This window comes from Cornus florida, unplaced genomic scaffold, assembly GCF_030987335.1.
Source record: "Cornus florida cultivar Cherokee Brave unplaced genomic scaffold, ASM3098733v1 CherokeeBrave_3.0.0_Hap2_Chr11, whole genome shotgun sequence".
Classification (NCBI taxonomy): Eukaryota; Viridiplantae; Streptophyta; class Magnoliopsida; order Cornales; family Cornaceae; genus Cornus; species Cornus florida.
Genome location: NW_026775581.1, coordinates 31,833,516 through 31,856,240, shown reverse-complemented (window position 1 = coordinate 31,856,240; position 22,725 = coordinate 31,833,516). Strand labels below are relative to the sequence as shown.

Here is a 22,725-nt window from a genome sequence, read left to right as displayed (position 1 = left end):
GAAAGGTGGAGGGCCCAAACTCTAGGTTAATAAATTGTAAAAAAAAAAAAAAAAAAAAAAAAAAAAAAAAAAAAAAAAAGAAGAAGAAGAAGAAGAAGAAGTTACAAAAGTAATAAAAAAGTGAGAACTTCTCCCAAAAGGTGAGAAGTCGGAAATGATTAGATTGAGGTTGTTTCGATTTGTAACCTAGTTGATTTGAGCTTGTAAGTCCTTAGGGGTGTTTGAACACCTAATGCCCTAAAGCCGTCCAGTTTGGGAGTCATTGACTTAACGCTCTACCTCATGGATCGCTAGAAAGCTGAATAGATCAAGACATTGCACTATGCTTCCATCTTTGATCCTTAGGAATAAAAAAATAAAAAATAAATAAATAAAAAATAAAAAAATCGAGTGAAAAGAATAAACGCACCTAAAACAATAAAGCTTTAATAAAAGGTCAACTCTTTGTCTTGATGATCGGTACTAGATTTGTGTGCTAGTTTGAGGGTAAGGATGTGATCATTTATTTAGTTGGCTAAGATAGCAACATATTTGATTCCGGTTCACTCAAATAGGATTCTAGACTTGTTTTGATTTGCATGATCATTTTCTTCATATATGGAGGACCATACTTGCTTACTTGATGTTGAAATCTTAGGAGATTGCTTAGAAATGGTTGAAAAATTGTATACTTGAGATAGTTTTCTTCCAATACTTGTTTGCAATAGTGGTACATTTTTTGTGAGAATGAGCTTAATGTTTGTGAGTATCATTTCTGGAAACCCTCACGAGACTTCACTCGTCCACTAGGAGTAACCTAGGGGTTTAAAAGGCTTGTTGCATACGCTAAATGCAATCGTGTTCCCTACGCAAGTGGCGTTATCCATTTATTGTTTTCTAGATTCATAGTTGTATAGTTGTTCATTTCCTTCCTTTACCTTGTAGTTCATTGCTAGGGACTAACAATATTTAAGTTTAGGGGTGTGATAAGCGCTGAAAAGTGCACTTTTAAACCCTTTAAGCTCGAGTATTTTAGGACCTTTATCTATCTTATTTTTTCGTTTTAGACTAATTTCGTGTTATTTCCATTTTTAGGTCAATAAAGTTAAAACGAGCTAAAAATAGCTTCTTAAGGCCTTTTTGGAGTTAAACTAAGTCTTTGTGAGAATTTGGAGCAAAAGGAGGCTGATGCTGAAAAATTGCCAAGTTGGATAGATCTAAGAATAGTCTGATAGATCTGAGAAAAGTAAGATCGATCAGAGTTGGATCGATTGAACCCAGATTGATCAAAAGTTGGATCGATCGAACAAACTCTGATCAATCGAAGAAAAGTCTGATCGATCGAAAATGTGCTGGCAGTGAATTGTTTAATTCCCGAGCGCGCCGATTCTACCTACCACATAGTTGCGGGATTAGATATTTTTAGGGTTATATTTCTGACTTAATGACTAAGAAAATGACCTTCTATTTAAAAGGAAGTGACCCATTTTGTAAGGGAACCTTTTCATCATTTTATTTTTACATTGTAATTTTTATTTTCTCTCTCTAGAAAAGTTAGAGATTAGGGTTAGAGGAGAAGAGGAAAGTGGAGGCACATCTCAAGAACACATCTCTAGATCCACGCACTCTTTCTCTCTAAAGCTTTAAAGAAGAAGAAGAAGAAGATGGAGCCATGTTTGGAGCTTGCCTTTGAGGGTTTCATGACCACATCTACCTCCTCCATGATTGGCTAAATCTACATTTAGGGCTTGGATGAGCCATAAGTCTTGTGTAATCTAAACCCTTGTATTTCTATTTTTGGGGATTTATATATATTGTTGTGATTAGTGTTCTAGCCTTGTGAATTTAATGAATCTTGGTATATTTCTATGATTTGTATGGTTTAATTCTTCCTATTAATTCTCTAGTTTATTTCCATGTATATGTGTGATGAAATTAGGAATTATTTCTTACATGAATCATATGGATTAATTCTTTCTATCGATTCTCTATTTGATTACATGTTGTATTATATATGATTATTTGGGGAATTGATCTCTACACTAGATTCTCTATGTTGGTTGCATGTCTATGTGTGATTAATTAAGGATTTAGTGATGGCTAAGTATGGGTTTTCAATGAATGAGTTTGTAGATTAATTTGATGGACTATTCTTATACTTGATGGGTTGTTCTACAATTTAACTCATGCTTGTAGGTAGGTAGACAATCTATACTTGGTTTGATATTCTATGGCTTATTATTACAAATTCCATAATTCTCTAGATTGATGTGTGCTACAATTGTGACTAGTTTGATGGATCATGCTTAGATTTGATGGGTTGTTCTACACTTAGTTTATTTGTTGATTAGGTAGACAATTCATACATGAATTTGATGGTTCATGCTTAATATTGCAATTGGTAGTCACATTTTGTTCATAACAATGTATTCCCCATTAATGGAAAGCAAGTGGTTAATTACATTAGCTTAGTGGTGATTCCATCACCCTAAGACCTCTCTTCATATCTTTTAAATCCCTATTTCAACTTAGTTTTATTTTAATTGCATTTTCTTTAATTGAAGTAGTTTAATCATCTCATCAAATCTTTTTGCAATCTTGTGATACATTAGAGTCAAAGTTAAATTCCAACATGTATAATCTCTTGAGACAATCCCTATTCACTCTTGCTACATTAGTAGTAGTGGTGGTAGTGATTTTTATAAATTTAAATTTGACCTAAAAGGCTTTTCTTAAACCGCATATTTACTACATTATTTTGACGTATACAAGCAGCCATCGTCACTCTGGCTGGACCCCATTGGTGCCAACTCCAGTATTTTCCATACTATTGAACATAATTTGTTCCAGAACCAGCTTAGCTAACTTGGAATTTGCTTATATATCAAAAATAAAATAAAATAAAAATAAAAATAAATCTTGTTTGGCAGTCATTATCATATTTTGCGTCAATTCTCTCTCTATCTCATTCTCTTTGTCTCTCTGCATTATAATGGTTTACCTACCAGTTCCAAATAACTGGGAATGAAGTGAACCAGCAGCAAGGAAATCTTGAACAGTGTCCATTTGGCATGAATGAGAAAAACCAAATTGTAACATTTCATACTCTTAAGGACATAGATTAAGACTTCAAAATAAAAATAAAATAAAAAATGGAAAACGGGAAATCATCACAAACCTTCTATACGTTTAATAAATATATGTATTAAACGTATACAATTAAATTTTAGAGGCAATACTTCTTTCGGTGGTTGGTATTTTCCATTTTCACAACCCCGTAGCTATGCACATCTCTATACCTCTTATGAATCAACAAATATCTTATATTCGACCATAATTAGCTTTACTGATGGAAGGATGACATATTTTGTTCATCCCAAAACGGCTTTTACCTCATCAATATATGTTTAGTGAAAGGTGGACTTGGACATCTATCCAAACAGGACCATTCCCCATTCCACTGTCACAATTCTCTATTAATAACTGCACACTCATGCTGTAAAAGTAGTACTTGAAAACCAAGAACACCAACTTTAACTTTACATGAGAGAAATTGGGGTTATAATGGTGGTGGGACTCTAGAGATTTGTCTGATATGCTGGTTCTGCATACCTTATTTCTCTTCCATTGTGGTCACATGTTTTCTTTATGAAATTCAAATCTTGTGGCCGTCTTGTGAGAGAAATCTGAAGCTAGCTTTCTTAGTTCCTTTGTAAGTGCTTGTGGCCCACAGTAAAACACCCCTGCGTTTATGAGGAATGACACAAAGTGAAAAGAAAAAAAAAATTTCCAAATTGTGGCAAGGTATGAATATTAAACGTTGAACAATCAAGTTGAGAGAAATAATAGGAAAAAAAAAAAGAGTCAGGGGAGATGATAGTATAATATATATATGCATGTATATTATTTATTGGTTAAAGTATGCGGCAAAATATGTGTTTGCACTCAAAATTGAATTTTATCGCCCTTACTTTGAGGATGGAAAATGGCCATCTTCAAATGTGACAATATGAGTCATCATCAACAGTCAACTGATTAAGTATTTTCGAAAGTATCTCAGCCATAACCAAGAGAATTAGTTTTAGTCTTGAGAGTAGCAAAACAGCTACTTTGCTCACCAAAGCTAGATGTGGGCATTCCAAAGTGTTTTCGCCTAGGATTCATTAAACAACTTTATTGACCAAGTTTTGGATGGGTGATCAATTGCTTAGGTAGATGGTCTTAGGAGAAGACAAACCAACATCTTAGTAGCGGAGGTATCCAACGATCTTATTTTCTCACAAAGTACAAGTGAAATGGTCCAACGAGAGATATTCGAGTTCCCCAGTGTGCTAAAGAACATTATCTACCCAAGCAATCATGTGTGATCACCCCAATGAAAGGGACGTCAATCTGATGGATTGAAGACGCGTAACTCCACACATGTTCATCGCGTGATTATTGGTAACTATTTAGAGTGGGAAATTCCAAAATTCCAGGAGTAGTTTAGGGCATAAAAAAAAGGGGTGAAATATGTTTGCACTGAAAATTAGCACCTTTCTTGAACTAGGATCTAGTGGCAGATGCTAAGGCTAAAGGAAGAGATGGGTCTAATGTTAAAATTAGATTAATGTGATGTTGATTATGTCTTTTGGGTTTATATATGTATCAAGTGTATATATGTATTAAGTGTATGCATATATCAAGTGTGTACATGTATCAAGTGTGTGCATGTATGGTCCAAGGGGTTTGTAGTAAAAATAAATTCCATACAACAAGAAAAATATTTGTTTCCTCATTTCTTCTTCTCCATACACAAAAACTCATAGTTGGCTGAAACTACAGCCAACATAAGTGGTATCAAAGCTTGATTCCAATTAAGAGCAAACTGGCATGAAGCTTATTGATGTAAAAACAAACCCTGAAAAAGATCGATCGCACCCACATTTACGATCGATCGCACCCATTCACGATCGGTCATCAGAATGCCCATTTTACCCTAGTTAATGACTAAATTTTGATTGACCATATCTTCTTCGTTTCTAACCCAAATTATGTCGTTCTTGAGCTCAAATTGAAGGATTTTGAATCCTCCTTCCATTGTTACCAGTATCATTTCATATTTATGACTTGAAACGACTGTTTTACCCTTATAAACCCTAGAGGTCCTGTGTGAACCCGAAGCTGGAGTTTTCAACATTTTCATGGACCGACGTGGTTAGAAACAACTAGTGTGACCTCATTATGAATTCTAACACTTAGTAAGGTACATAATGACCATTTTGCCCTCAGAATTCCTCGGGTCGAGTTAGGACCCGAGTAGTGATATGGACCCACGGGTTCGGGTTGCTATAGTTCATATTGTTATATCTTGCTATTTGAAGTGTCCTCATCATTTGAGCAAGTGTACTTTAGTGATACAAGGTTGTAGACATCAACTGAAGGTCTGAATTGGAGCTATAGTGTGAATTGATCACCTTTTTACCCTCAGAATTGAGTTGAAGCCTATTTGAGCTATGATCTGTTTTGTGCTTGTTATTCATTGACTGTATTATTTTATTCAAGCATGTTAACCTAAGATAAGGTTGTGGAAACCTAGTTTAAGCTACCATTGAAGCTGCATTGAAGTTTGACAATGATAACGTACCATTTGTCTCTTTGTGTTCTGGAGTTTCTAGTTTTGTATACTTTGATCTTTGTTCTAAATCCTATCATTTGTAATAGCTATTTTATAATTCTTGTTGATATATTTTCATGTATTTGGTGAGCTTTGAGAGCTTTTGAGGTCCAAGCAAGGGTGCTTAGGACAGGGGGAGTGCAGTGTGCACTTAGTTAAGCTAGTGTGTGAGTAGAGGCTGTGAAAACTAGTGTTTCATCTTGTACAAGGGTGTGTGCAGAGAGTGAGATAGATGAGTGTGTAACTACTTGTATACAACTAGTGGAGAATTTATTGATTAAGGCCAAGAAGAAAGGTTTTTCCCTATTGAGAGGGTTTTCCTTGTAATATCTTGCGTACCTGTGGATTTATCATTCATTGTACTTGTAGTGTGCTATGAACCTAAAGAAGAATTTAAACTGTAATAAGATTGACTTAGACCAATTCACCCCCTCCCCCACTTGGTCTAACAGGGGCTGCCTAAATACTTTTGAGCTGAAACTATGAATACGACTTTTACTTGATGAATAAAAGTCCAACAAAGTTGGTGGAGAATAAAACTTCATTTGAAGCATGGAATGGATGGAAGCCATCATTGAATCACTTAAAAGTTTTTGAGTGTATTTGTTTTGCTCACGTTCCAAGAAAAGTGAGGCACACACTTGATAAAGCTAGTGAAAATTGCATTTTTGTAGGTTATAACTCAAAATCGAAGGGCATAGATTCTTTAATTTGAAGAAGAACAAGTTGATTATTTGTAGAGATGTTTTCTTTTATGAGAAGGCTTCTTGGGATTATAAATAGAAGAAAGTTCAAGATCAAGTCATTTCTTTTAATGAAGGATCATAAAATAATGAAATTGAAGATGAAGATATTATTGAAGCTCCATAACAAATGTCTCCAATAGGTAGCCCACAATCAGGCCCAACTTTTCCATCAAGCTCAAATTCCTTATCTCCAAGTTCAACTCCAAGAAGGATGAAAAGCCTTAGTAATGTGTATGCAAGTTGTAATTTTTGTGTTATTAAACCGGAGAGCTTTGAAGGTACAACTAATGAAGAAGCATGGAAGAAAGCTTAGAAGACGAAATTTATGTGATTGAGAAGAACAAAACTTGGGAGTTTGTAGAGAAGCCGAAAATAAAGATGTGTAGTATGAAGTGGATCTTCAAAAAAATATTCAATCCGGATGGCTCCATTCAAAAGAACAAAGCAAGACTTGCAGCGAAAGGGTATTCTCAACAGCTCGGAATTGATTTTCAAGAAACTTTTGCACTTGTGGCTCGACTTGACATAATCAAAACTCTTATTGCCTTAGCGGCTTAAAAAGGTTGGTCCTTGTATTAACTTGATGTAAAATTAGCCTTCTTAAATGGTGTTTTGAAAGAGGAAGTTTATGTACAACAACCTCAAGGCTTTGTTGCAAAAGGCGAAGAAGAGAAAGTCTACAAATTGAAGAAGGCTTTGTAAGGCCTAAAACAAGCACCCCGTGCATATGGTATAATGAGATTGATTCTTACTTCATCAAAAAGAGCTTTTAATGGAGTAAAAGTGAGCCAAACTTGTATTTCAAGACGCAAGGTAAAATCTATATTCTTATTGTTTCTTTTTATGTTGATGATTTGGTATTTACCGATAGTGATAGAAAAATTATTGATGATTTTAAAAGAGAGATGATGGAAAAAAATATGAAATGAGTGATTTGGATTTGTTGCATTACTTCTTGGGCATTGAAATTTATTAAAAAGAATGATTTTTTATTTACTAAAGGAAGTATACAAAACTCTTCTTAAAAAGTTCAGAACATTGAATTGCAAATCTGTTTGCACTCCTTTGGTTGTGAATGAAAATTGATGAAAGAAGATTAAAACGAAGAAGCGAATGCATATCTCTATAGAAGCTTGGTTGGAAGTCTATTATATTTGGTAGCTTCAAGACCCGACATCTTGTATGGTACAAGCTTATTATCTCGATTTATGCACAACCCAAGTCAAATTCATTTTGGGGCAGCCAAGAGGGTATTGAGATATATACAAGGTACACTTGATTTTGGCATCTTGTATAAGCAAAATGTTGAAGCAAAGTTGTTTGGATTTTGTAACAGTCATTGGGCCGGATGTGTTGATGATATGAGAAGCACTTCTAGTTGTGCATTCTATCTTGGTTCGGGTGCATTTTTATGGGCATCCAAGAAGCAAGAAACGGTGGCGCAATCTTTTGCTGAGGCTGAATATATTTTAGCATCATTGGCAGCGTCACAAGCAATATGGCTAAGAAAAATTTTTGAAGATGTTAGTAAGAAGTAAGGAGAAGCTGCTCCAATTTTTGTGACAACAAATCCGTAATTGCTATGACAAAGAATCCCATCTTCTATAGTTGCACAAGGCACATTGCAATCAAGTATCACATTATTAGAGAGGCTGTGGAGGATAAAGAGATTCAACTCAAGTATTGCAAGACCGAAGACCAAGTTACGAACATCTTCACCAAAGCACTTCCAAGAAATAAGTTTGAATACTTTAGAGAGTTATTGGGTATCACAACATGGCATTAAAGGGGAGTGTAAAAATTAGATTAATGCCATGTTCATTATGTCTTTTGGGTATATATATGTATCAAGTGTGTACATGTATTAAATGTATACTTATATCAAGTATGTACATGTATTAGCTGTGTACATGTATCAAGTGTGTGCTTGTATGGAAAGTTCAATGGTCTTTGAGAGGACACTATATATTGTCAAAGAGGTTTGCAGTAGAAATAAATTCAATACAACAAGAAAAATATTTGCTTCTTCATTCTTTCTTCTTCTCTATACATAAAAACTCATAGTTGGTTGAAACTACAACCAACATCTTAAAACATAGTTAGAAAATTACTTTAGATCTCTGTAGGAAACCTGTTCTTTTAGCCCTCACCCAGAGACCATGTCATGACTTTCATCAATTATTCAACCTTCGGAATCAGGTTTAGCTGAGGAACCATTCTCTGTTCATCAGGATATGCACTGAAATCCGAAGTGTTGTAGCATCATAATTTTTTCAAACCGTTATAGTGCTAAAAGGAAAAGCAACCTAATAAAAGTTACCTAGTGGCAACCTTTTCTAAAAAACCTATCACTCTTATCCGATCTAGGACAAGTGTCAGTTCTGAAGCTCAATCACACAACTGGCATCATAGTACCATCTTAACTATCCATGTCCAAATTGGATCCAATGGTTGAGCATCCTTAGCAATTGCTAGAAATAAGTCATTTATGACAGGAAAAAGTGTCCAGCACCAACACATTTCATAATTTCTAAGCACATGTGGTCATGTACAACCAAGTTGAGGGCTTATGCCTTAAAACTATGTCATCCAATTGTTCATCCTTAAAGCTTGTAGATTTAGGGCCGCATTCTCCCTTTAAGATGAATCAATATTTATTTTTGCATTTATTAGGACTTTTTCATTGGAGTTAATATTTCAATTATGGTAGAAAGTAGATTGCAACCACGATTAGACTCATGTAAGCAACTAAGTAATCAAAATGTGCAATTAATTTCCACTTTGCTTTGTCCAAACCATTAATATTATCTAATTTGTTAAGTTAAGAGGTCACCTTTTCCCTGCTAATCCGCCCTGAATCTTGCTCATTTGAGGACCAGATTCACGTTGCATCCAAGACGTGGGACTATACCCCATTTTACTTTATTCAAGTATGAATATTCATTAGCTTTGCTAAGTGAGTGATGTATTAATTTATTTCTTTGATCTATTGTTCAATTATTCTCTTCCACTAAATAAATTTAAAAATAAAAAATAAAAGATACCAAAAAGAAACACAGACAAGTATCGTCCTTTGTGAAATGAGGGTCGCAAAACCTTTGAGAGGCTCGTTTCTGTTCTCTATATTGCCTCAAAATCATGTATATTATGGGTAAGTCTACAACAATAGTGTCATAGTATCAATAAGAATATTTTCTTTTCTTAACAAGGATTAGTATCAGGACCAACTCCAATTGCATCTCGAACCGAACACGGTTTTGGCTCACTTTTACACCAAACAATCAGTGACATCTTTTTGTTTAGAATTATAACTAAGGACTAGTCCAATATTCGAGGCTCCTGTCATTGCTAGAAGAAAGGATCGTCAGATATACACTATACCCCAATGTGAAAAGATTATTCCCTTTTTCGAACCCATGTCTACAGGTCATAATTTAGTCACATTACCGCTATGTCAAGGTTTACCTGTTAGAGTGTTTCTCAATTTTATCATAGTGCTTTATTTGAGGTAGAGAAATCTTTAGTTAAGGTGGAGCTATGAAGAAATCATTGTTCGACGTGGAGCACGTAAGTGAAGACATATTTTGATCACGTGTTGATTATGTATAGAATTGGGGCGTTCAAAGTTTTTAATTTTGGCTAATCTTTGGCTACTGCCAAAGTTGAACCAGATCAAGTGGGCTAAACTGGTTCAACATGCGTGTGTATTTTTTTGGCTTTGGCTACTACCAAAGTTGAACCGGTTCAACTTGGACAGTGAGTTATTGGAACATGCGAGAAATGCTTTCCTAATTAGTTTTGGAAGCCAGAAGACTTGGGGAAAAAGCTGAAGATTTGGGGAAGAAGTTGTATATCGGTTTTGGAGTCAGAGACTAATGTAGTAACTCCTTGTAGGCAAGTTAATCCTTGTCCAACAAGGATTTGGGTTTGAAGACTCTATAAATAGATTTGGTATAAGGTAGAGAAAATTGTAAAGAGAAAAAGAAAGTTGAGATTATGAGAGAAAAAAAAGTGTGTAATCAAGTTTTTTGAAGTAAAGTTAGTCATTCTTCACCCGTGGACTAGGCAATTTACCAAACCACGTAAATCTCATTTTTGCCTGTGTGTGTGAAACTTAAACAGCTAGAATCAGAGCCATGGTGACTACTATTATAGATGGAAAGTATGTAGTCGAGAAGTTTGATGGAAGAAAGAACTTCAGTCTTTGGTAAGTTCAGATGTAGGATTTAATGATTCAGCATGGCCTAGAAGATACTTTAGGTAAGCAGCCAGAAAAGATGAAATATGCAGATTGGGCGAATATCAACTTGAAGTTAATAAGTGCAATTCGATTAACATTGGCCGATGATATTGTGTATGATATGATAAAAGAAGATTTAGCAGCAGACTTGCGGAAGAAGTTGGAGAATCCATATATGGGAAAGAATCTCAGCAACAGGATAGTTTTAAAGCAAGAGTAGTATTCCTTCAGGATAAAAGAAGGGGTAAGCCTTCAAGAACATATTGGTGAGTTCAACAAAATAATTTGTGATTTGTCTAACATTGATGTCAAGTTAAGTGATGAGGAAAAAAAAAATTATTTTGTTAACGCTAGTACGCTCTACCCATAAGCATTTATTCAAAACTTTGCTTTATGGGAGAGATACCATCTCAGTAGAACAAGTTAAGAGTGTTTTGTTCTTTAATGAAAAATTAAATGATAAAGAGAGTCGTGATGCTTAGGCTCAAGTTCTTATTGCTCAAGAAAAGAAGAGATTTGGAGCTTCGAGAAACCTTGTGCCATTGTTAGAGAAAATATGCTACAAGTGTGGAATAAAGGGGCATACTCAATGGTATTGTCCAGAAAGAAAGGAGAGTGCATACGCTATCGTTGTTGTGTCTGAAGATACGAAAGAAGAGAGTGATAATGATGAAACATTATCAATTATTGATAATAAGGGAGAAGCTAAGGAATAGATACTTGATTCTGCTTGTTCCTTTCATCTGTGTCCTCATAAAGGATGATTTGCTACCTACAAACCTGTAGGTGGTAAGGTATTTATGGGGAATAATGCCTCTTGCAATATTATGGGAATTTGAACAATTAAAATCAAGACAACGAATGGTTTGGTAAAAATTCTAACGAATGTACGCCATATTCCAAGTGTTAGAAAGGATGTGATCTCTCTAGAGGCATTGGATTCCAAAGGTTGCTGGTATGAAGTGAAGAATGGATTGATGGAGATTACAAGAAGGCCATGTGTCATGCTTTTGGGAAGGAAGGTCAACAATCTTTATATTCTGTTGGGAAATACCATGCTAGGTGGTGCAATTGCAAAGACGGAATGGAAACCTGTTTTGAGATCTACTAGAATAAAGATTCAAGAACAACAAAAGAATGAAGAAGTCTTGACAATTGTAAAAGTACTAGCCTTTATTCCAAAAGTAAGAAGAGTTCAATTTGGTGATGCAAAAGTAGATTCCAAGTTTAATTATTTGAACTTGGAATTTGCTAAGAATAGATGAGTATGGTGGTGCGGCGAAGAACGACAAGAAGAAGAAGAATGATGTATTTAAGAAAAGGTAGAGATTGTTAGAGTGTTTCTCAAATTGATCATAGTGCTATATTTGACATAGAGAAATCTTTAGTTAAGGTGGAGCTATGAAGAGATCATTATTCGAGGTGGAGTACGTAAGTGAGGACATATTTTGATCACGTGAAGAATTGGGGTGTTCGAAGTTTCCTATTATCAATCATTGATAATAAGGGAGAAGCTAAAGAATGGATACTTGATTCTGCTTGTTCCTTTCATCTATGTCCTCCTAAAGAATGATTTGCTACCTATAAACCTATAGGTGGTAAGGTATTTATGGGGAATAATGCCACTTGCTATATTATGGGAATTGGAACAATTAAAATCAAGACAACAAATGGTTTGGTAGGAACTCTAACGAATGTATGTCATATTCCAAGTGTTAGAAGGGATGTGATATCTCTGGAACCAAAGGTTGTTGGTGTGAAGTGAAGAATGGATTGATGGAGATTAAAAGAGGGCCATGTGTCATGCTTTTAGGAATAAAGGTCAACAATCTTTATATTCTATTGGGAAATACCATACTAAGTGGACCAATTGCAAAGACGGAATAGAAACCTGTTTCAAGATCTACTAAAATAAAGAATCAAGAACAACAAGAGAATGAAGAAGTCTTGACAATTGTACGAGTACTAGCCTTTATCCCAAAAGTAAGATGAGTTTAATTTGGTGATGTGAAAGTAGATTCCAAGTTTAATTATTTGAACTTGGAATTTGCTAAGAATAGATGAGTATGGTGGTGCGGCGAAGGATGATAAAAAGAAGAAGAATGATGAATTTAAGAAAATGTAGAGATTGTTAGAGTGTTTCTCAATTTGATCATAGTGCTATATTTGAGATAGAGAAATCTTTAGTTAAAGTGGAGCTGTGAAGAGATCATTGTTCGAGGTGGAGCACGCAAGTAAGGATATATTTTGATCATGTGTTGATTACTTGAAGAATTGGGGTGTTCAAAGTTTCATATTATCAATCATTGATAATAAGGGAGAAACCAAGGAATGGATACTTGATTCTGTTTGTTCCTTTCATCTGTGTCCTCATAAAGGATAATTTGCTACCTACAAACCTGTAGGTGGTAAGGTATTTATGCGGAATAATGCCTCTTGCGATATTATAGGAATTAGAACAATTAAAATCAAGACAATGAATGGTTTGGTAAGAACTCTAACGAATATATGTATGCCATATTCCAAGTGTTAGAAGGGATGTAATCTCTCTGGGAGTATTGGATTCCAAAGGTTGCTGGTGTGAAGTGAAGAATGGATTGATGGAGATTAAAAGAAAGGTCAACAATTTTTATATTCTGTTGGGAAATACCATACTAAGTGGAGCAATTGCAAAGACGGAATGGAAGCTTGTTTCGAGATCTACTAGAATAAGAATCAAGAACAATAAGAGAATGAAGAAGTCGTGACAATTGTAAGAGTACTAGTCTTTATCTCAAAATTAAGAAGAGTTTAATTTGGTGATGCGAAAGTAGATTCCAAGTTTAATTATTTGAACTTGGAATTTACTAATAATAGATGAGTATGGTGGTGCGGCAAAGAACGACAAGAAGAAGAAGAAAGATGAATTTGAGAAAAGGTAGAGATTGTTAGAGTGTTTCTCAATTTGATTATAGTGCTATATTTGAGATAGAGAAATCTTTAATTAAGGTGGAGTTATGAAGAGATCATTTTTTCTAGGTGGAGCACGTAAGTGAGGACATATTTTGATCACGTGAAGAATTGGGGTGTTCAAAGTTTCCTATTTTTGCTTATCTTTGGCTACTACAAAAGTTGAACCGGTTCAAGTAGGTTAAGCTGGTTCAACATGCGCGTGTAGTTTTTTGGCTTTCACTACTGCCAAAGTTGAACTGGCTCAAATGGGGCTAAACCGGTTCAACTTGGATAGTGAGTTATTGGAAGCTGCGAGAAATAGTTTCTTAATTGGCTTTGGAAGTCAAAAGACTTGGGGAAGAAGTTAAAGATTTGGGGAAGAAGTTGTACATTTATTTTAGAGTTGGAGACTAATATGGTAACTCCTTGTAGACAAGTTAATCCTTGTCCAACAAGGATTTGGGTTTGAAGACTTTATAAATAGATATGAGTATGAGAGAGAGAAAATTGTAGAGAGAAAAAGAGAGTTAAGATTGTGAGAGAGAAAATAGTGAGTAATCAAGTTTTTTTGAAGTAAAGTTAGTCGTTCTTCGCTCATGGACTAAGTAATTTGCCAAATCATGTAAATCTCGTTTTTGCTTGTGTGTAATTTTTTTTCTATTATAATTACCAATTGTATGTGTGAAACTTAAACATTACCCTCAACAAAAATTATAAATATGAGGCCTAAACAATTTTGATGAGAGAAATATTAAGCATAAATTTAAAACTATAGAACGTTTTGATAACACATATATAAACTATATCATGCCATTAATAGTTTAGGTTTTAGGATTAGAAAGACTTACCAACTCGAGCATTAGTGTGATTGAGGGCAATGCGTTTGTAGACATCACGCCAATTAGGCTTGCCGAAATGGGATTTGACTCGGGTACCAGAGACAACATCGACCCCATTCTTGGCATGGTTGAGTGACTGAATCATGGCAATGAGAGCCGAGCGAGCGTCACCTTCTTCGTAGACACTAGTGCAATAATTGTGTATTTCTATCACTCCCTTGTGATCCATTTCAGCTACCTCATTCATCACCCCTTTAAACCAGTCAAATGAGCCTTGTTCCCTTGTAATCCAGTAGAAGTATGCCTTTCTTGTCATAAAATTATTGCCACCACTCCTTGATCCAGCCACTCCATTTATCTCTAAAGCATTATCTTCTTCCATAGCCTTCATGTTGTTCGCAATGTCCTTGACAATACTGATCATTGGTGTTGCCCCGATTCCTAACGCTACTAGCAACACCACTTTGTATTTCTTGTAGTCTTGTGCTGCTGCTCCATATGGACCATCAATCACCACTCTTGGAAAGCTGTCCATCAATCAATCAATAATCATCACCATCATATTTCCTACTTTCAGAAACATTGTTTGATTTGTTTATTATTAAAATATATATAAAGATGGAGAAATGTCTATACAAAACAATCTATAACAATAGATGAAATGACAACATGCACTCTAATCCGTGCCCATTCATATTTAGTGCCGGTAGATGAAAGAATGGGTGCACATGTTTGTTACATTTTCCCACGAGGTTTTCATCTCATGCACCTAGATAGAAATATGCGCCATATATTGGTCAACCACCCACCACCCTTGTGGTTTCATTGACCTAACACATAACCACCATTCTTGAGTGATGCTTCAAATCAGTGTATGGTAACTATAGTTTTGGACAAAAATAACTTTGCTATTGTGAGAAGACCAAATTATCCATTAATTGAATTGAAATTACATCATTAAAAAAGGACAAAAGTATAGAGATTATATTGGGTATTTTTAGATGTAAACCTTAAAATGATCAATTGAAATGTGACAAATAAACATGATCTAAGGTAAATATGATTTATTAAAACCTAAAATGACAAATAAACCATAAAAAATGAGGGGAATATAAGAGGAGGGGTAAAACAGTAAGTTATAATCACCCACTCCCTTCTAGAATTTTCTTTTAAACAATGGTTATGTGCATTAAGGTCATATAGGTAAATTTACCTTCATCTCCAAAGGTCAACTAGTCAATTTAGACTTTGCTATTAGACTTTGCTGTAAATTGGTGCATACTTCTATCTAGGTGCACTAGATGAAAACCATGTGGGTGCTATATGTAATTTGCCCTTTTCCTATCTATGGTTTACTCATATCTGATGACAGTAGTTGTATATATTGGCAATAGCCAAAGTATTGTATGAATGAAAAACTGGGAAATTACTTACTTTGGGGGGTTCTCTCCTTGCAAACAGTCTGCTCTGAGGAGTCCACTTCTCCCTCTAGGTGTTGGCTGGCACACCTAATAAAAAGATGTAGATATAGTACTACAAACAATAATATCAAATCTATTCCATATACATTAATAATTTCCTAGAATATTTTTTCGTGTGAACGTAATGATTTTCGAGTGTTGCTTGTAACTAGTTCTAAGTATTGTGAAATATATATTTTGTAATTAGCTAATTTTGATTTCAAAACAAGTCCGATCGAGTTATATTTTCAAGTTTAAAATTTAAGATCGAGATCAGTTGCGGGATTGAAGAATTATTCATATTCGATAGCTTGAAATCTATGAAAAGGTAAGAACAACACTTTAGGAAATTAAGTTAAGAGGTTTAGGACACTTGCATGCATGAGTTGTTTTTCAAAACTGCAAAATTTTCAAAGTATCAACCTTCTGTTCAAGTCTGGCCACCTTGAACCGGTTCCATGTAGCTAAACCAGTTCAAGATTCAATACTTTCAATTTTTCAACACTGACCAACTTGAACCAGTTCAACCTTTCTAAACCGGTTCAAGGTCTTTAAACAATTTTGGTAACTTAGTTCCTATTTGGTGTAGACTTCTTTCCATTATACCTATGCACAAATTTAACTTCTTTTTCAGGCATATCTAGGTTTTTGAAAGTCTATATAAACATGTTTTCTTATCTAGATTTGTGTGACTTTTTGCATTAAACTTCTAATTTATTTAAAAGCCTTTCTATGAGATTTTTAAAAGCATACACACTATAATATACACACAAGTGGATTTAGGGTGTTGTTCAAATCCTGGTCATGTTCAAGTCTATTTAATATTGCATCTACAACGATCAAAGAAAGCAGATCTATTCATTTTTTGTTAAATTCAAAATTGAAGAAAAATGGGTGAAGCGATCACACTTTAAAGAGATCAAAGCATTCGTAGAGTGTTGTTTGATCTACCAGCAATCGTTCTATAGAGATCAAAATAGAGTAAGCCTGGGGTCGAGATCTATTGGATGGGAAGTCAAAAAGCAAAAGATTGTCAGCAATTGGTTTTTGGTAGAACGATAGAGTGTAAGTGTGAGCGTGAGTCAAAGTTCATTGTACTTTGTTTCAAACATAGTGGATCGTTTTGCTCTGAACTGCATAGTCCACCAGGTTTTTTTCACAACGATTGGTCTCTTCTGCCAATCAAATCCTGGTGTCTTTTATTTTGCATGTGAAGATGTGATTGTTTAATTATTTGCTAATTTAAGTAAAACTAATTGAATAGAGAAACACATAATTAAATCTCTCTATATAAAAACTTAAACTTTTTATAATTTATTCCGCTGCACAACTCACAAGAATCACAAATGATTCCTTAACTTGTTACATATTTTATTATGAATTGAATAATTATGGAAGGAGACCACATGTATGATATATTTATTTTACATCATCTGATTGTAGAATTTGTTGGGTTGATGGGTTTTCACACCGTGTCAGCAAACATACATACATATATATATATATATATATATATATATATATATTTTGAGAATCCATGATTTTATAATTCTGTTTAACATTGTGGAACCAAACGTGTCACCCCTTCCTTCCCAAAGGGGAGGTCAAGGGTTTGAACCACGATGGAGGTAAGGTGTATGCATAATTGTTTTAATTTCAAAAAAAATTAAAAAAAAATAAAAATAAAGATTGTGGAAGTAAATATTAAAATGTTGTTCAGGATCAAAATTACTTGATCAGATTGAACATGACATGATTTTACCATAAACTATAAGATGAGCTACTGTCTACTGATGCTAAGCTCCTCAATTATTATTAGGGCACTGCCATTATTAATACCCTGCAGGGGAAGCAACATTGCCATACGGAGGAAACACGCCCACAAACAAAAAAAAAACATACCTCAGAGAACACAGTTTTGAGTTGTCGGGTCCAGTCACCAAGAGTTCGGATATGAACACTCAGATAGTCATCTCTAGGGGCTGAAGTAATGTAGAATGGGTGCCTGTTAATAACTAACACCAGAAATTAGCGAACTAAGCAATAAAAAGTTGACGACTTCATAATGATAAAATGTTTTTTTTTTTTTTTTTTATTTATTTGTTATTTCAAAGAAAATAAGTCTTTAACAATATACATATTGAGTTGGTACACCTGTGACATGGCGCGTCGGGAGTATCTAATATATATTTACTCCCTCTCTACCTTCCAAAGTTGATGATGAGAGTTCGAATATCCAAGAGAGAGAATTCAGGAATATATATATATATATATATATATATATATATATATATATATCCAAGAGAGCAAAATGGGTGTCCAATTATGTGTGAATTTTTTGTCAATAAAAATGTAGTATTTGGGAAGACCACCAACCACTCAAATGGAGAAACAGCAGCACAGTTGACGAACATGTATTGCCCACTTTTGTATTTGAAGCCCTGAGGCTTTGACATGTGAATTGCCAAAACATTTCCAGGGTAAATAGCCACCTTCATAGTTCAATGTGAAAATAAATTCAGGCATATACATATGCATAAATATATTTATATATATACACAAATGAACAAAGACGACTAAATCGTATACCTTTAGGATCTTGACAGGCTTGATACTAGATCTAAATGCTCTAATGAATCTTTCACCGCCATATAGCATAGTTGGAACTGCCAAGTACATCCAGGTCTGCCAATGCCAAGGGCGGTGTAGATTAGAGTTTCATATCATCATAAGAACAAATATAAGTATGGATTGAGATGGAAGATGACGAGACACTAACCGTTTTCTTGTACCATTCATGGGTCAAGTAAAGCTTGATGCCATGCACAATGAGAAGAGTGTACACGATAACGAAGAGGTGGTGTGAATACCAGAAAGCGTTGAAGCCGGTGAGCTTTCTGAGAAGTCTGGGCGGATAGAGCCTTCCTCGCCTCAACCATGGTGACGCAAGTGCAAAGGCTATGGCCATCAACACTACCATCACAATCCCTGTCACTCCCTCCACTCCCTTTAGGAAATGCCAATAACTTGAAGGCTGGTCCCCAAAATATTTCTCCATCAGCTCATCATATTTCTCATGATCTTCGTTAATAAGGCGAGGAAAATCACATGCTAAATGATAAATCGCATGTATCCCTACCCCAATTGCAATTGCCACTGCTATTACCTAAAAGAAAAACCTCCATTTTCAGCAACAACCCTTTACAAATTAATTGAATATAGATACATAAATATCAAGGTCATAGGATTCAAATTACTTGGTGGAAATTAAGGTTGTCATCAAATGGAACAGCGACCCCTAGGTTGGTCTTGTTTCTTAGCCAGGTGATGGTGTTACGGCAGACAGGTAGTAAAATCAGAGCCATGTTCAACTTCAGGGTTTCGGCAGCACCTTTTGCCATACAAACACAATGACCCATTACCTCATATGCTGCTCTATTTCGATACTGCACAAACTTGTATGCAAATAGCCCCAACATAACCCCAATCCAGAGTGCTATCACCCAAGCCCTCTGCCAGTTATCCTGCAAGAAATACTTGAAGTCCTGATACCTTCTCGTTAATGGGTTGTTCTCTCGAGTAGGCTTAAGCTTCTGACTCAGAATTTGGTTTAAGTTCTGGCTTTCGCCTCTTGCAGAATGGTTTGGAGCTTGCAACAATAGCATCTCCAAGTTTTTTATCTGTGACAACATTTTAAGAGATGACATTCATAAAAAACAGATTGATTCCTAATTCAATCGGTGAAATTGATACTATATATATATACTCCTATATAATATTTTGCTTAATGTTGTGTACCATGATGTATCCATGATTCTCTGGATCTAACTCTTCCATGATCAAGGCTGCATATTCACCAGCCTGCTTCTGGATATTTGTGAACTTGTTGGAAGAAGCACTAAGGCTGATAATCTGCATATATATTCTGTCAGTTAGACTTAGATATAGATTGAGAAAAGATGCGAATTTGATAAAAGCATTCAAGTTCTTGATGAAGGCGGGAGACCAAACTACTTTATTTTTCTTTTTGCATGCACAAACGTAATCTGTGTCTTTGGACTCAGGACTCATTAATTAAGTTGGAAGTTCAATATATAAATACAATCATATATATATATAACCGTGCCTCTCTGACTTCTTCTTCAGTGATTCTGCCATCCGCATCTTTATCAACCCTGAAATAATTTACCAACTAGTTACATTTCATTCTCAACCAAACAAGTATATATATACATGAAATGATTCATAGAAACTATACATGTCGAAGAAGGTTTGAAGCCTAGAGTCAAAGTTCTGATCTGTGATTTGGTCCCAGAAGTCTTTTAAGTGTGCCTTGTTGACAGAATCTCCCACTATTTTCCGCCTCCGGACAAGTGCATCAAAGAGCTCACCTGCAAGCTCTCTCGACTCCTTCGTCATACCTGCAATTAGTAGTTATTGCAATCTATTCAAAACACTTAAATATATTAAACTAACTCAAGCAGGAAGCTAGCTTGAGTACAACAAAAAATCTTCTAAAAGAAAAGTAAAAAAAAAGTAGCAAGTTGTGATATTGGATTTGTGATTTACCTATGCATTCGCAGAAGAGAGAACGAGGAAGCAAGCCATCGGTGGAAGAAGCGGTGAGTTCATTGAAACGCTTCTCCACCACGGCCCATCCAGCGCCACCATCGGTCTTGCTGATGAACTTGAGCCCCTTTAAAGCATGAGCAGCAGCCGATTTTGTCCTGTCAAAGCGACTCGCATGGGCTCGTTTGGAAAACAAAGCCAACCGCTTGAGCTCTTGAGACACCTGCCTTCGTTGTGAGGAACCAAAAGAAGACATCTTCTCCAGGCCTTTTGCCAGCAAAGACAGCTCAGGATCTTCAACATCGGCTTCAGTGGTGGTCTTGGCGGCAGAGTCATCATCTACGACTTCGATGTTGATCTCCGGATAGGTGTCGTCATCAGAGCCAAAGCTTCCACCAGCGGCCCTATTGGTGGTGGAGGGTTCGGAGATGTCAATCCCCAAATGGTTTGGAGGTTGGAACAATAGCATCTCCAACTTTTCTATCTGTGACAACATTTTAAGAGATTGACATTCATAAAAACAGATTGATTCCTAATTCAATCAGTGAAATTGGTACTATATATATACCACTTATGTTTCTTAATGTTGTGTACCATGATGTATCCATGATTCTCTGGATCTAACTCTTCCATGATCAAGGACGCATATTCCTCGGCCTGTTTCTGGATATTCGCGAGCTTGTTAGCAGAAGCACTAAGGATGATAATCTGCATAATTTGACAAAAATCACACGAGTTCTTAATGAAGGCCGGAGACTGCAAAATATTCTCTAGATCTAACGCTTCCATCATCTTTTAACTCAATTAGCTGTCGTAATATGATTATACCTCTTTAACATCTTCTTTACTGATTCTGCCATCTGCATCTTTATCAATCCTGCAACAATTTGCCAACTCTGCTAGTAAGATTTCAATATCGATAAAACAAGTAGATATATATATATATATATATGATGATAACAAAGGAAATGGTTAGACACTAATCGATGGAGTACGTTTCTAGTTTCTTACATGTCGAAGAAAGTATTAAGCCTAGAGTCGAAGCTCTGATCTGAGATTTCATCCCAAAACTCTTTTAGCTGTGCCTTGTTGATCGAATCACCTTTTATGTTCCGCCTCCTGGCAAGCGCATCGAAGAGCTCGCCTGCAAACTCTTTCGATTGCCCATACATCCCTGCCATTAATTAGATATTCGAATCTATTCAGAACGTACACTTTTAAATTATGCTAATGATGGTAAGAATTTGTGGTTTACCTATGCAATGGCAGAAGAGAGAACGAGGAAGCAAGCCATCGGTAGAAGAGGCCGTGAGTTCATTGAACCGCTTCTCCACCACGGCCCATCCACCGTCACCATCGCTCTTGCTGATGAACTTTAGCCCCATTAAAGCACGAATTGCAGCAGACTTATTCGTATCCATTTCCTGCATTAGACAAAAATAATAATAATAACAATCTTCACAAAATATTTAGAAAAAAATGTTGTGTATGAGCAGTTTTTACATACAATTGCAACCTTCTACACAATTATCTACGAAAAACAGTTTTAAAAGACAAATCCAGCCACCTGCGGATCAATAGCGCTCCGTGTGTTTTTTGAAGCCTTCATAATCACTGTATATAAAGTTTCACTCTCTCTATGCGTACGTTGTATTACAACACACTACTAATTATTTGAACCAAATATTAGAAGTATAGAGAGATTTCTCAACTTGACATAAAACACACAAGTTCTTAATAAAAAAAACGCAAATATATATATATATATATATTTTTTGGGTGTTGGTATGTTTGAAAAGTTTTCTAATCAATTAATTGTATTGGTGCAGTATTTTGCTCAATACGGTTGTTTGTGTATTTTGTTTGATTTCTTCATGTCTCAAAGAGTCCAAGACACCTCTCTTCTTGTAAATTGTGCATAGTTTTCCTTTATTTTTATAATCTATTTGAACTACCCATGGGCTGACTTTTCCTCCTTAAAAAGAGAGAGTATCAAAGGTTAAAAAAAGAAAAAGAAAAAAAAAGATACAGTGCTTTAGATAAATAAAAGCAACAATGTTTAGAAAACAGTGCTTTAGATAAATAAATAGAAAATGTAATAGAAAAGGCTTAGGAAGACATGAGATCTATGAAGCACTTACTATGATACGGTTATGGACACGGCGATTCATTAAATTTAAAATAATAATAATAATTAATAAATAAATAAAAACATGGAGACAGCAAATATATGGCAATAAAATAATGATATAATTTATAATTATATAAAAAATTATTTTTTTCTTAATCTTTTCATCTATATTCA

General features: G+C 35.2%; 1 protein-coding gene across 2 annotated transcripts; it reads right to left on the bottom strand.

Annotated features, from left to right (window-relative positions):
* Nucleotides 1–3,100: 3,100 nt before the first annotated feature.
* On the bottom strand, nt 3,101–22,331 carry LOC132284409 (respiratory burst oxidase homolog protein C-like). 2 transcript variants are annotated; one of them, XM_059786526.1, is made up of 17 exons: nt 21,988–22,331; nt 21,676–21,844; nt 21,432–21,594; nt 21,249–21,297; nt 21,015–21,128; nt 20,421–20,904; nt 20,110–20,272; nt 19,978–20,026; nt 19,650–19,763; nt 19,109–19,531; nt 18,631–19,017; nt 18,441–18,536; nt 18,228–18,343; nt 17,754–17,856; nt 15,826–15,899; nt 14,401–14,918; nt 3,101–3,722 (listed from the first exon to the last, which is right to left on the bottom strand). In XM_059786526.1, the coding sequence occupies exons 1-17, from the start codon at nt 22,027–22,029 to the stop codon at nt 3,613–3,615; spliced, it is 3,174 nt and encodes a 1,057-aa protein (XP_059642509.1). In that variant the 5' UTR covers nt 22,030–22,331; the 3' UTR covers nt 3,101–3,612. The 2 variants fall into 2 exon arrangements, with proteins under 2 accessions (XP_059642509.1, XP_059642510.1); XM_059786527.1 differs by having other exon boundaries at nt 21,928–22,330.
* Nucleotides 22,332–22,725: the final 394 nt, after the last annotated feature.

Excerpts from the sequence above, each read along its gene's own strand:
- LOC132284409 (XM_059786526.1), bottom strand. The coding sequence starts at position 22,029 with ATGAAGGCTTCAAAAAACACACGGAGCGCTATTGATCCGCAG. Across the intron at positions 19,764-19,977 it reads CTGAAGAAGAAGTCAGAGAG|ATTATCAGCCTTAGTGCTTC; the intron begins GCACGGTTATAT and ends ATATATATGCAG. Across the intron at positions 18,344-18,440 it reads AGCCTGTCAAGATCCTAAAG|GTGGCTATTTACCCTGGAAA; the intron begins GTATACGATTTA and ends TGAACTATGAAG.